General features: G+C 29.2%; 1 protein-coding gene across 1 annotated transcript; it reads left to right on the forward strand.

Annotated features, from left to right (window-relative positions):
* Window positions 1–710: 710 nt before the first annotated feature.
* Window positions 711–4,256, forward strand: LOC132926929 (glucose dehydrogenase [FAD, quinone]-like). The gene is made up of 4 exons (XM_060991355.1): window positions 711–977; window positions 1,896–2,376; window positions 2,538–3,042; window positions 3,556–4,256. The coding sequence occupies exons 1-4, from the start codon at window positions 729–731 to the stop codon at window positions 4,205–4,207; spliced, it is 1,887 nt and encodes a 628-aa protein (XP_060847338.1). The 5' UTR covers window positions 711–728; the 3' UTR covers window positions 4,208–4,256.
* The last annotated feature ends 10,984 nt before the right edge of the window (window positions 4,257–15,240 follow it).

Here is a 15,240-nt window from a genome sequence, read left to right on the forward strand (position 1 = left end):
GCCAACAACCTTATATCTGTTGAGACTTGGTGCGTATCATTATGATTACACAACTAAATCGACCAGGAATTTGTAGGCAATTTTTTTTTTACACGTGATGCCGTAATATACTTTGTTTTACATATAAAAAATGATATCTAATATTACTCGTGTTATTCGACCTATTTACCTATTATTTTACAGTTGGGCACCTATATGGTTATTAAATTTGTTCTATTACACTGTGCTCGGCGTACAACTATACCACTAATGTACCGACTTTAACCTCTTTTCTCCACTATATATAGTATATTGTATACTAACGTATACATTTAGATAATAGAGCACAAATAAATTTATTTGTTGTCGACAACCAACATAAAATTCGATTATTATTCGCAAAAATGTCCATTATAATAATGTAAGTGTCCAAAAACTTTGAGAACATAGTTAAATACATTTACTTATTTATAATTTGTGGAACGGTGCAGGTGTCGACGGTTTTAAACCTCTCTTTCAGACACACAATACAAAATATTTCGTCGACAGGTATAAACGTTATTTTATTGTTGTCGCACACGACTGGTGACGACGTGAAGTAACCCCGAAAAAAATAACAATTATAATAACTCGTATAATATTATAATATCTATCATTTCTTTCTGACAGGTGCACCTGTATAATATTATTATACATATACCAGCGTGTTCGCTTCGGTAGTGTTCATTTACCGATCACCGTCGTCGAAAATGGCGCCCAATCCGTTCACGTCCTGGCTGACCACCCGAAGGGCCATATCGTACGGGTCCAGTGTCGGCTACATAATGGTCATCCGTATGGCCTTACTGTTCTTCCGGTCCGACATCGAGGACATCAGTCACCGGTTCGTGGACCGCCAGATCACCGAGATCAGAGACAAGTACGATTTCGTGGTGATTGGCGGCGGTTCTGCGGGCTCCGTCGTCGCCAATCGTCTGTCCGAGAACGCAAACTGGACGGTAATATTTATAAATACCATTAATTGATTGCGAGTAAAACTCGTCATGTTAGGTAACATTGTTTCTACACACGAAATATTAAAATTATTCATTTTGCATTGCTAGTCATAACAGTAATTTAATACGTACAAATAAAAATTATATTAATTAATGAGATACTGAAAATGTGAATAATTCTTTCTTGTATAAGAACTATTTACTTTCAGTTATCTCTTTTTACATAAATAATATTTATTATAAGTTTGGTATAGTTTATAAATTTTAATTTAAAAAAAAAATTTATTTGGAAAAGGGATACCTTCAGATTCTTAAATTAAATAATTTAATTATTTATTGAATTAATTCTTTAAAAATTATTTTATTAAACAATAAAATAAGCGATGTTATAATAAAGTTTTTGTGTCTTATTTTAATAAATTTTCAATATGTTTTCATAAATGTATGGAATAGAATACTATGCTCACGTAAAATAAATGCATTAAAAATAATCACAATTATTAATAATCAACGTACATTTGAACATATTGAAATTTAATTTATAAATTACATCAGTGTTTTAATTTAACAGTAGAAATCGAACTTTGAAATGGATTTGAATTATTTTAGTAAAAAATGGATTATTATCATAGCATCAACATAATAGTATATTATATGAATATGAATATATATATATATATTATTTGAACGAAATGATGTTGCAGAATAAAAAGATTCTAAAATCATAATTATGGTTTTTTTAATTTTTTTATTAATGCATACAGTTATTATTATTCAATTTTTATTGATAACAATTTAATTATAACTATAATTAAACACTATCTATAGTTGCAAATATAGGTACGGGAAAAAATATTTATATAGAAACTAAACAAATACTATAACAATTATCAAGTAATAATAATCGTTCTCATTTTTTAGGTTCTATTAATAGAGGCTGGAATCGACGAACCGGCGTATTCCGACATACCGCTGCTATATCCTTCCCTCCAGCGCTCGGATATTGACTGGCAGTATAAAACAGAACCCAGTCATTCGTCATGCTTGGGCCTCAATGGGAACCAATCTAGCTGGCCCCGGGGCAAAGTCATCGGAGGCAGCAGTGTCCTGAACGCTATGTTTTATGTCCGAGGCAACCGGAAAGATTACGACGCGTGGCGAAACGCCGGAAATGAGGGATGGGGTTACGATGACGTATTACCGTACTTCATCAAGTCCCAGGATATGAGGATACCGGAGCTCGTGACTTCGGAGTACCACGGTACAGGAGGATACCTCAGCGTTGAGCATTTCCGGTCGAAATCGCCGATTGTGGACAATTTTTTGGAGGCCGTCAAGGAAGTCGGTTACGACGAAGTCGATATAAACGGCCGAAGTCAGACAGGATTCACACGATCTCAAGGTACTAATTGTGTAACTTATAAAATGCAGTAGGTACCAAACGAAACATTAATAGTGTATTTTTGTTATTTATTATTATTTATTACTAACGTCGGTGTTTAAATTTCGTAATAAGAATTTTAATTATGTTAATTAGATTATGTAACTCATATGATTTTTTAGGAACTCTAAGAGACGGGTTGAGGTGCAGTACGGCCAAAGCGTTTTTGAGGCCAATCAAAAATCGTCCAAACCTGCATATCAGCTTACACACGCATGCCTTAAAAGTCGTGATCGAAAATGGCCAGGCTACGGGTGTACTGATATCGAAACTGGGGTCGATACCGAAGTTGGTGATGGCCGAAAAAGAAGTGGTGCTCTCTGCGGGCGCAATAAATTCGCCCCACCTGTTGATGTTGTCGGGGATAGGGCCTGCCGACAAGATACGTAAAGCCGGCGTAAATGTCACTAAACACGTACCCGGCGTGGGGCTGAACCTGCAAGACCACATTGCGATGGGCGGAGTAACATATCTGTTCGATTCGCCCCCCGAATCCAATCCCCAAGGCCTAGGTATAGTGTTACCAAGGATGTTTACGCTGAACTCGTTCATGCAATTCTTCCGCGACAAAATGGGACCGCTCTATAGGATACCGCTTGGCGAAGTCATGGGTTTTGTAAACACGCGGTAAGTGAGCTTTCGATTTAAGATTTAAAATAGACTAATTACCAGGGCTCGGATTTTACAGCATTTGCTAATTAGTATAGGATACGGATAAAAATAACAGAGTGAGCTATAAATTTATTTTATGAACCAGGCAATCCAAATATGAAATTTAATAATACTATTTTTGCATATTTGAAGTATTTTAGGATTTTAGTGCTATTTTTTGGTAATTTGCATTATATAACGTGTTATAATGTATTTCAAATTTCAATATTTGGCAAAACATTTTATCATACAATGTAACTCATGTAAAATAATTTAATATATTATTTTATGAATAAATAATTGTTTATTTTATTTTAATCTTATTTCCAAATAATTTTGAATAGGTAGTCACCATGCTTAATTCAAGTTATTTTATTAATTATATATACGAGTCCTGTTAATTATATAAGATAAGCCGACATGGTTTTCTAGTTTTGTTTTAGATTTATTATTTAATCTTTGTTACATATTATGGTTTTCTCGTTGCAGCCACAATGATGATCACGATTGGCCGGACGTTCAGCTGTTTATGACAGCGTCTGGGGAAAACGACGACGGTGGTCTTTTGAATAAGCGGGACGTGGGCATCACCGACGAGTACTACGAGAAAGTATTCGAACCCATATTATATCAAGACGCCTTTACGATATCACCGTTGCTGCTGAGGCCGTACAGTCGAGGCTACATCGATATCTCAAGCCCCAACCCTTACGCCGCTCCGAAAATCGTGCCAAATTATTTCAGCGACCCGCGGGACCTCAGAACTATAGTGGAGGGTGCCAAAATCGGATACGCCATCAGCCGAACCATTGCAATGACTAAGATAAACACCACATTGCATAACATTGCCACGCCGAGGTGCGAGAGTCACGTGTTTTTATCCGACAAATATTGGGAATGTCAGGCTCGTCATTACACGATGACCATTTACCACCCGGTCGGCACGTGCAAGATGGGTCCGGTGGATGACGAGTATGCTGTGGTGGACGAACGGTTGAGGGTGAGGGGCATCAAAAGCTTGAGGGTGGTAGACGCTTCCATAATGCCTACGATTGTTAACGGCAACACCAACGCGCCAACGATCATGATAGCGGAAAAGGCGTCTGATATGATTAAACAAGATTGGGCCGGACCACCATAATAACTTATAACGCAGTATGTACATACAGTAGGTGGTGGTAAATCATTGTTTGAACACGTCCTGTTATTCAGTTGAGTCATTATTATTTATTGTTATTTATTATTATTTATTTATTTATTATTATTTATTCTTGCGTTTAATACTTTTACTAATTTTTCAAATATGAAGATGTATATCATAAATATGAATGATTTCAAAATTAATTTAAGTAAATTATTATTTTATATTATAAATACCATAATGTCTAATACTAAATATTATTATGTACTGTTTATAGTTTAGTTTTAAATTTAAGTGTGTATACATATTTGTAATAATAATTGAAATATTATAATTATTAAAATAAAATTATTTATTTAAATATAATATTGCTGTATTAATAGATTTATTGAAAAAAGTCAAGTTTATATATGGATGCTATGTAAGCCAATATGTATAATGTATATAATGCGCACATTTTAATCTTGTAGTAGAATATCTATTAACTTAATTATATTTATGTTTAATTTATTAATTAGTACTTTATTATGTAACAGCATAAGTATTTTTTTAGTTGTATAAATACTTTACTGTAAACGAATTATAATATCCATGAACCCACCAAAATATATACGAGTATAGCATGTATTTTGCGCCGCGACAGAAAGCGAAACGTATATGTAATCTGCGCTACACTTTTATATTTTGAATTGTTGAAATTTAAGTATATATTTATTTATAATTATAATATGACTGACTTTATAAATTATCACATTAAAATTTGTAAAGCAATATAGAGGTCCCACGGTTTAAGTGAACATAATAAAAGGTTTCACTGATAAAAAAAAAAACACTGCTGTAGATCTGTAGCACATTAATTTCTGGTGACCGATATATTGTAAAAGGATGCCATTGTATAAATGTGATGTATTGCATTTGGGTCCATTGGTACATTTAGATAATATTCTAAACATATGAATAATGCGTTTGGATATGATGTTAAATGAAATTCAGCATTATATAGCGTATTATACACATCAAAAACATCTGGCCAACTGGGTGTGTCTTGCGTACGTCGTACACGACTCAATACAACAACATAGTGACATTTTCGAAATTACAGAAACGAACAAATAAAAATCAAAAACGATGTCTACGGTTTTTTTTTTAAAGTAGAGTTCACAACGAATACGATTTAAACGGAAGTTCAACAAAAACGAATTGTATTTCGAGTAAATAATATATTTGTACGATTCGAATACTCATTTGCAGTATCAGTTGAAGGACGAATCATGTGGTGACATCTCAGCGGATCGGTGAAAGGGTTTTTATCTTAGTAGTTTTAACGTTCAATTTATATATTATATTATGTTTTATTGGTTTTTTAAGATATATGTTCCCGAATAAATTGTATGGACATGTAGGTTGTCTGTATGAATAATAAATCGACAGTTCGTGAAGTTCGTGTTATGATCTGTATTGGCGTATACGTGTGATTTCATCGTGTGATAACTGAGATTAGGGACTTGAAGTCATTAATTATTAATGATGTTATGGTTTAGGGGGGGGGGTGGACCATTATAACGGACTGTTCCTGCGCGGTGCACATTTTAACTCGTGCTTAAAAATGTAAAGATATTTAAACAAACGGTTCGTTGTTTGAAATCAGTGCGTCGAATTAGGGTGCATAAACACGGGTTAAGACCGAGTAAAATTATCCCTCGAGGCCCCGACAACGTAACAAAAGAAACGCATTATACCGTCACGTTGTTCAACGGAACCTTTGAAAACATTTTTTATATAATATATTTATATGTAACTATACCGTATGGCGTATATTATTTGTTATGCGATGATACATGATAGTATTTAAAATTGTATAATATCACTTCGGAACAAAACTATTATATTCTTGTTTCTCTTAGGATAATATTATATTTTCAAACACATAACACTTAGGTATAGAACTATATGTCTATATACATTATAATATTTAATTATGTTTATAATGTATATAATAGTACAAAGTGTCCGCGTTCTGCAGTCTAAAATTTTACTTGCGATCGTACAAAGAGACCGCTTATCCCACGCAACTAATATAAAATGTTAGATTATTTGGAAACGACAACCCGATGGATACTGCAGACGAACCGATTTAAAAATATGGTTGTCTCAATACATGTTATATCACTTTAGTCTATTGAATATTATATAATACAAATATAATAATATAATATTATATAAAATATTATCTATTTCAATATTTTTTATTAATATTATTATCGACCCAAACCGTAACAGTGATTATTACCTATACTGATCAAAATTCTTTACATAAGTATATTATAAAACAAAATAAAAGTAACACAATTATCCTAGTTAATTTAAAGCTATTTGTGTAAGATCTGTGTATCAGTCAACAGAGGTACAAGGTCCGGTCTAAAATAAATTTACATCACGTATTGTTATTTTTTTTTAATGGTGTACGGGCGGAAAATGTCTGTTACATCAGCTCCCAAATTTTCTAAATACTCCCCTGGTGACAATGTATTTATTATTATTTTTATTTGTTTTATAGTTCTTTATATAATATGGAAAAGCCGTACATTTAAAAAATCATATATTATTCGATACAAAAATAAGTAGACAATATTAACTTTTAACAGTCATATAAATATTTTTATACAAAATCACTGTGGTTTTAGCATACAAGTAGTAAATAGATATAAATCATAAGTATATATAAACTATTATTTTAATTTGACAAAACAAATCTGCAGAATGATAAACATTATAATATGGAAAACATACCTTTGTTTATATAATGTAATGGATTCGAAGAAACAATATTTAATGTTTTGATTTCGGTTGTATTATTTGGACAATTGTTGTATTTTGATACAACAATTTAAGTAAATTATTATTTTATATTATAAATATAATACCTTAACGTCTTATAACTTATAAAAGTTATAAGTATTAGGTATTATGAACTGCAATAGTTTAGTTTTAGCTTTTAAGTGTGTATACATATTTTTAATAATAATCGAAATATTATAATAAGTAAAATAAAATAATTTATTTAAATATAATATTGATACATAAAAAATATTTATTGAAAAAATTCAAGTTTATATGGATGCTATGTAAGCCAATATATATAATGTATAGTCACTGAAAGTAATAGTATAATTATTGTGAAATATACGAGTGTATCATATTATATTCATATGGGCTGATTTTAATCTTGTACTAGAATATCAATTTACTTTATTATATTTATATTTAATTGATTAAGTATTAATTTATTATGTAATTGTATAAAAGTATTTTTTTAGTTGTATAAATATTTTACTGTAAACGAATTATGATATCCTAACCAAAATATAAAAATATACCTAACATGTATTTTGCACCACGACAGAAAGCGAAACGGATATGTAATCTGCGGCTGCAATTCTGCGCTACACTTTTATAACTTCAATTGTTGAAATTTAAATTTAAGTATACATTTATCTATAATTATAATATAACTGACTTTTAAAACCAATAAAAATATAAAATTATACTTATTTAATATCTTTTTTAAGTTACTTTTAATAATTGAAATGTATAACTATTTACCTAATGCGACCACTTTTATGTGTAAAACGGGACAAATACATTATGTATCGACAAAAACAAAATACAGTGAAAACTCATTATAACGAATCTTAAGGGACCAAGAGATGTCTTTCGTTAACGAGAGTTTGCGTAATAGAGAGGGTTTAAAAAAAATGTTTGTTAGAAATTACGTCGACAATAAAATGAATATATTCGATATCGATAATAATGGTATTATTACGATATTAAAAGTAGATAATGGAAGAATGTAATCATTCTTGGAAATTTCGGCATTTTTGCCGATTATTTTTATAATTTATAATACATAACAGGTAAATTGTGTTATGAAACATACAATATTGTTTCGTTGTTTATAGTTACTATAGTTATAGAAAATGAATTGACTAATGGGCATAGGCGAAACTAGACACTTTTATTAGGGCAGGCCAAATGATGAAAAATATAAAAAAAAATTCTATTGACAATTTTTTATAGCAATTTTGTTTAATGTTTATATATATATATTATATATAATGAACATTTCTTTACAATTTAAATATTTAATAATAAATAAAAATTTTAATAATTAATACATTTATTAAAGATATACACAAATTATAATTTATTTATTTTTTACTATTTAAATTATTATTATTAAAATGTCTATGGTTATATAATGTTAAAAAAATACATATTATATATGAATGTTTTTTAATGAAAGATTATATTTCTGTATAGGTAGTTTTAAAATTATTCCGAATTGTTTTCATTTAAATTTGGTAATTTACACACTTGTCCTAAATCATGTGTCGATTATAAAATAAAAATGACGAAAATATTGAATTTTTCAATGAAATTATATGAACAGAAAAGCGATAAAATTGATAAACTATAACTATGGATAAGAAATAAAAAAACTCAAGAAACGATTACGATCGTTTTTTTTATATCTAAAAAACAAATCACTGACGAAAATAATATTGAACAAAATTAATTATTATCCGAGTTGTCACACACGGTCTTTTTGACAGGTTTATGACTTTAAAAATACATGTAAATTCAACAAACAATAGATAATTGTTTTAAATAGCATTAAATGATAGCTTGACTTCTTGGATAATGATAGTATTAAAGTACACGAAATAATATAAATTACTTACAATGAGAAATTTGAAAAATTATAAATGCCCGGTATTTTAAACAGTGATGCGACTAACGGGGGTTAATATTACTTAATAATAAATAAATTATTTGGTGATGTATTAATATTTAATGTGTATAATAATAATATGGTATTATATTTTAAATAATAATTAAAATATTTGACTATTCTCTATCTATAAAAAAAATATTCTAATTAATAATTACCTCTCCATAACTTTGTAATGTTAAACGCAAGAATCTTGTGAACAACCGCTGTTGCCGGTCAATGATAAAAATATGAATTTATAGTAAAAGAAATAATATGAAAATATTAAAGTACGTATAATTGACAATTATTTTCTACGGATATATCACCATTCACCACGCCATGTCTAAATTAAACAATAACTAATAAAACCGATTATTCGAGTACATAGAATTCGACTATACGACTCCATATTTCCATAATTAATGTTAAAAATAAATGTTATTATTATGTTCATATTGTGTAGTATATTGTACAATTTTTTAATTTAAGAAATTATATCAAGTCCACGTATTCGTATACTTCTAATAGGTACGAGTGGTATAATAATCGTGTAGTAGGTACCTACGAAACATTTAAACGAAAAATTTCACAAATTTTATATGCAAAAAATAAAGTTTTTAATTTTAAATAAATATACTATTAGTCATTTAAAAAAATATCATTTTATTATGATATGTTATAATCCTCATTTGTACCTATATAAATATAGTATATACTATATGATATTATAGTATTATACAAAACGTACAAATGTATACGTTTACATGTATACATATATATTATTTATTATAATGCCTAAATAATTATTAAAATATATAATATATACAAATTTTTAGTCAGTATTAGGTCAGGCCATGGCCTGACCGGCCTGACCCGTAGTTTCGCCTATACTAATGGGTTATAGATAAGCAAACCAACCATTTATGTTTACGTTATATAGAGTTTTTCGTCGTAAAGAGTTTCGTTATAAAGTTTTCACTGTACCTACTCAAATACCACAATAGACTTAATACCGAACCTGGCATGAGAACTCAATGGGGTTCTATGGTTAAAGTGAACATAATAAAAGGTTTCACTGAAAAAAAAACACTGCTGTAGGTCTGTACTCTGTAGCACATTAATTTCGGGCGACCGATATATTGTAAAAGGATGCCATAGTATAAAATATGTGATTTATTGCAGTTGGGTCCGACGAGTACATTTCGATAATATTTTAAAGACACGAATAATGCGTTTGAAAAAGATAAAATCGGGATACGATGTTGAGTGAAATTCGGCATTATATAGTGTATTATACACAACAAAAACATCTGCATGGGGCGTGTTTCGTTACGCTTTTAAAATAGAGTTTACAAAGAATACGATTTAACCGGAATTTCAACAAAATCGAATTTTATTTAATAATTTTAACACAATGGACCGCCATCGTTTCAATAATATGATTTTAAAATATTTGATATAATACACATTATTATTATTCTGCGACGCAAAACCCACAAGAAGCGATACCATTGGTTATTCAAAAGGTGCAGGTGGCTTGCGATCGCTCGGAATAGTGTTCATGTAATATTATTATTATTATTCTTGAACGTTGAAATCGCGACGTTGTGAAAAACGCCGCGTATACGGCGGCCACGTAGGCCATTTCGTCGCTGCCCATATAACAAAAGACCGGTTCACTGTGCAGGTGCTCAGTTTTTTTCACTGCAAACGACGATCGTGTGATCTTTACTCGGGGCCAGGATACTGTTTACGTAGGTAAAGCGCACCACATACCATTATATCAAAATAATATATATAATATGTATATATAAATTTAGAACTTAATCTATAAACAATAAAATGTTCATTAAGAATATTGGGGTGCTAAAAAAAAAATTATTCAAAAGTATAAAGTACGTTCATGGTTAATGAGTGGGGAGGGGGGATTGCGAAATACAATGCAACTTGGTGTGCAGTTACTACAAATACTACTGCGAACAGATTATTAAAATAAACGTTATCTTTCAAGTTTCAACCTTTAACTTTTTAATTATAATTAAGTTATTAATGTAATTATTAAATAATAATATAATTAAATGATTTATATATTAAGATACATTCATTTTAAATAGTAAAAACGTGTTGAATCATAGTCAATACTTGTTAATTATTATTTTGGGCACCACCTATTTTTAACACAACAAGCCGCCACTATACACATGCAGTGTCAATAAGTTACTATATATAACTTTCGATCATTATTCTGTGTATAGACACTTTCCCCAAGACCACAATGAGTAAAACAGCCAATTACAAGTTAAAACGAGGATACGACCATCCACATCACTTGTTCAAGTTGCCAACGATGTTCGACGCAGTTACCCACAAGGATTTGGTAGATGAAAAGGTAGAAACGACACAATCGCCGGTCGTCCAAGGGGAACCCGACAACGCATTGACTGCTTTCACTAGATACATCGTCAACAAATGAGAAAAATTGTATGGTAAGCTTATATGGTGCTCATCACTCTTGAGAGAAATGTTATTAAAGGGAGTAGTGCGCTGAGAGAAATTGGCTTTCTCCCCGACGACGGAGACCCTCATTGGGCCATCCCTATTGTCTCTGGCGGCACACGAAATAGTGCCACATCGTCACAACTACGTGTGAGTTCTTACGTGACCAAACAATGTAAATCGTTTCTTTCATAAGTGATTAATGGTGGTTATTAGATTTTATAACGGTTATCTGCGTGTGACAACTTTACCGTTATTTATTTTATAGAAAAATAAATTAAACAATATACAATCATGATATGTAAGCATATCGTTACATAATAAATTAATAAAATGAAGTAAAAATTGTTATAAATAATAACTTGTAAATGGTTATGCCATAAAAATGACACTTCGCGAGTTTAATTTTAAATAAACTTTAAACTTTAAAATACCCACTATATCATTTTATTTTTTCAATGATTTTAAAAATGTACACAAACCTTTTGCCTTTTCTAAAGAAAAGTATAATATAGCACGTATTGTAAATATTACTTAACGTATAACTTGCTATTTATTTTATATAAAAAATATTTATTTTTTTATTGAAAGCATTACATGTAACGTAGTAACGTGTATGCGAGATAACACGCAAAATTAATCGAGTTTCAAAGTGAAACGTTTATTTATAATGCACTAACATCAATAAAAATATAAAATATCTGAAAACTTAGTTTCGACAGCCTAAATTATTGAAATTGTTAAAATTATTTAAAAATGTATTTTACGATTTCTTCAATTCGTATTCATATAAAAGAAAATTTGTAAAAAACTTAAATTAGCTCAAAAAATATATTATATTTTAGCTTATAATGACACAGATGTATAACTTTTGATATACTTATGCAGGTAAGTAGAAATAGATGGGAATACTATTTTATTTTAAACAAGCCTTATTTATTTATAATCATTATTAATAATCCTAAATAACATGGTTAAAAAAAAACAGTTAAATAATAAACGTAAATATAAGTTATATAGGACGTGCGTTAAAATGTCTTGTGTATTATTTTTATGTTAAAATTGTTATACAAATAATTAGGTATTACGCATTCACACTCGCAAAACGGAAAACGGAAACAAATAGCGAGCGAAAAAAAATATGTATGATTCACAGAATTATGAAGAATATATGATTATATCGTAATTATAAATTTATTTATGATTTTGATTATAACACAATCAATATTTTATTACATTGGAACCTCGATTATCCGGGGTAATGGCGGGGAGGGGGTCACACGGATAAGTGAAAACCACGGTTAATCGAGACTTTTTATAATAATGAATTTGTTTTAAATTATAATTAGAAATACATACATATTACATACATACAATTTTGAATTTTTTATTTAATTATAATTATAAATATATACAATAATGTTATTCATAATACATCTACAGCCCATACTTATTTATAGCAGACGGTACAGGTTCCCGGTATGTATTGGTATCACCGTGTACTTACTCTCCACGAGTGTAGCGAACTGGGTTTAGGTAAACTTGATGATTAAGTCTATAATAATTAATTGTTAATTATAAGTCGTAACTCGTAATGCAGCATTTACAACTTATCACCATCAATATTGTATCACTGCAGTTATATCTGGTTTATCTATATGATTCTTCGTGAACACATACTTTTGTAGAAAGTATCATACATTGAAGTAAGACTGATTGAAAAAATATATTTTGCATAATATAGATAAACAATGTTTTATTTTCTATACTGGATAATTAATCCTCGGCTGGTTCTATATCTACTTGTAAACATTTTCTAACCACGGTAGATATATTATAATATATACTCTGTTTATTTTTAGGTGGATCAGTGTCCAACAAAAATATAATAATAGAAGCGATATAATTATTGTGAATTATAAAGAAAGGTAACTTTTTGGAAATAAAATAAATATCTATATTCGAGAAACTATAATACATAGTTAACCATTTTAACTAATTACATATTGTACTATTACTAGATTTTATTTTTATTAATCAATACATATTTACTAAATAAAGCGTATAAATTATACAATGATACATATATAAATTTGTCATAATTCATAATATAAACGTAGGACGAACTATAACGAAGAAATATTCAAATTTTAACCTATTTATGTTTAACCTAACCTATATGTCCAAAATACGAACAGATTTTTCGTATTAGGTATTATAATTTATTAAATGATTGACGATTATAGCTGTATGAGCACTGAATTGACGTATGCACCTATATAGATAACTACAATAACCATACTTATAATTTATAATATTTATGATGATAATAATAATAATAAAATGTATTTAACACAATATTTTTCTGCACAGTTATATGCACTGAGTATATGTTTCCTGGTGGAACTTGGCATTCGACTATATGTGGTGCCGCTGATTTTGTGACTTATATCCTCATATCAAGACGGTCATAGGCAAAGAAGTGGGTCGCCAAGACTTGGGTCCGTTAATCAACTGTCCACATTTCATGACTATCCATAGGACATTTCGAAAGGTGCACATGGTCATGGCAGTGTATAGTATAATTACCATTTATTACAATTAATGTATTTCATTTAGCATTCATTGCAGCCTAATTCCGTCGCCCCCACCACCACAACAACAACTACGATTGCCTGAGAACGGCCGCAACAAAAAATATTTTTATTAGATATTCATACTCTAAATAAACATTTTTTTTTCATTTACACCTACCTATTTTCAAGTATCTGATATACATTACAGTGGAAAACAAAATAAAACACGTATTTTTTATGTTTTATTGTACAGGAGGTAATATTTATAGGCGATTATAGCTAATAAAATATTTAATCAAAAATAATGAGTTTCTTGTTCTTTTAGTAATTTATTTGTTTATTAAGTTTAACACTATTTATTTTAATAACAGCTATGAGTATACTTTTTTCAAAATCTAAATAAAAAGTTGATTGAGCCACTGATAGACAATAGTTTTATATATCTACTAATTACAAAATCAAAAATTTAAAAAGGAAAACATGAGAGTATTAAATAAACAGATAAATCGAATTTATAAACAAGAAGTTCTATACATGTTAGAAATAAAACAAGTTGAGAAATAAAAAAAAAAGAAATATTTTAAATGATTATAATTTTGCAAAGGATATCGGTGCAAAGTGTGCTTTTATTTTTACAATGATGCCATTGGAACCTCAATTAAAAATATATATATAATATAATATATATATATTTAAAAATATAGTTTATTATAGCTGGTTATTTATTTCCCAGCTGAAAATGTTCAACAATAATAATTATATGCTGTTATGTCTTATACTTATTATTAATTAAAAATGTTTATCTCATCAATAAGGTGGTCAACAAGTCGTTGATGAACTAATATTAATATTAATATATATTATTTTTTATTACACCCACACTGTTTATATCAGTATTTATAAACATATTGTTGCATACAACTTTTATCACAATTTATGCGTATACTTAAATAAAGAGAGCATTTGGTTAATTAATTTATTAATTATTAAAAACCACCAAAGACATAACTACATAACTACATGTACCTATACTTAAGATAATCCTTTACCAATATTTATATATTACAAGTATAATAAGTATAAATTTAACCTTTTTGTTCCTAAAGATGTATTTTGTATTTGTAAATTTACTTTTCAACTACTTGAAAACGGAAAACGGAAACAAATAGCGTGCGAAAAAAAATATG

The sequence above is a fragment of the Rhopalosiphum padi genome, chromosome 3, assembly GCF_020882245.1.
Source record: "Rhopalosiphum padi isolate XX-2018 chromosome 3, ASM2088224v1, whole genome shotgun sequence".
Lineage (NCBI taxonomy): Eukaryota > Metazoa > Arthropoda > Insecta > Hemiptera > Aphididae > Rhopalosiphum > Rhopalosiphum padi.

Bases quoted from the DNA above. Each gene is read 5' to 3' on its own strand.
- LOC132926929 (XM_060991355.1), top strand. From the start codon at position 729: ATGGCGCCCAATCCGTTCACGTCCTGGCTGACCACCCGAAGGGCCATA. The intron at 978-1,895 runs GTAATATTTATA...CTCATTTTTTAG, and splicing joins CCGAGAACGCAAACTGGACG to GTTCTATTAATAGAGGCTGG. The intron at 2,377-2,537 runs GTACTAATTGTG...ATGATTTTTTAG, and splicing joins AGGATTCACACGATCTCAAG to GAACTCTAAGAGACGGGTTG.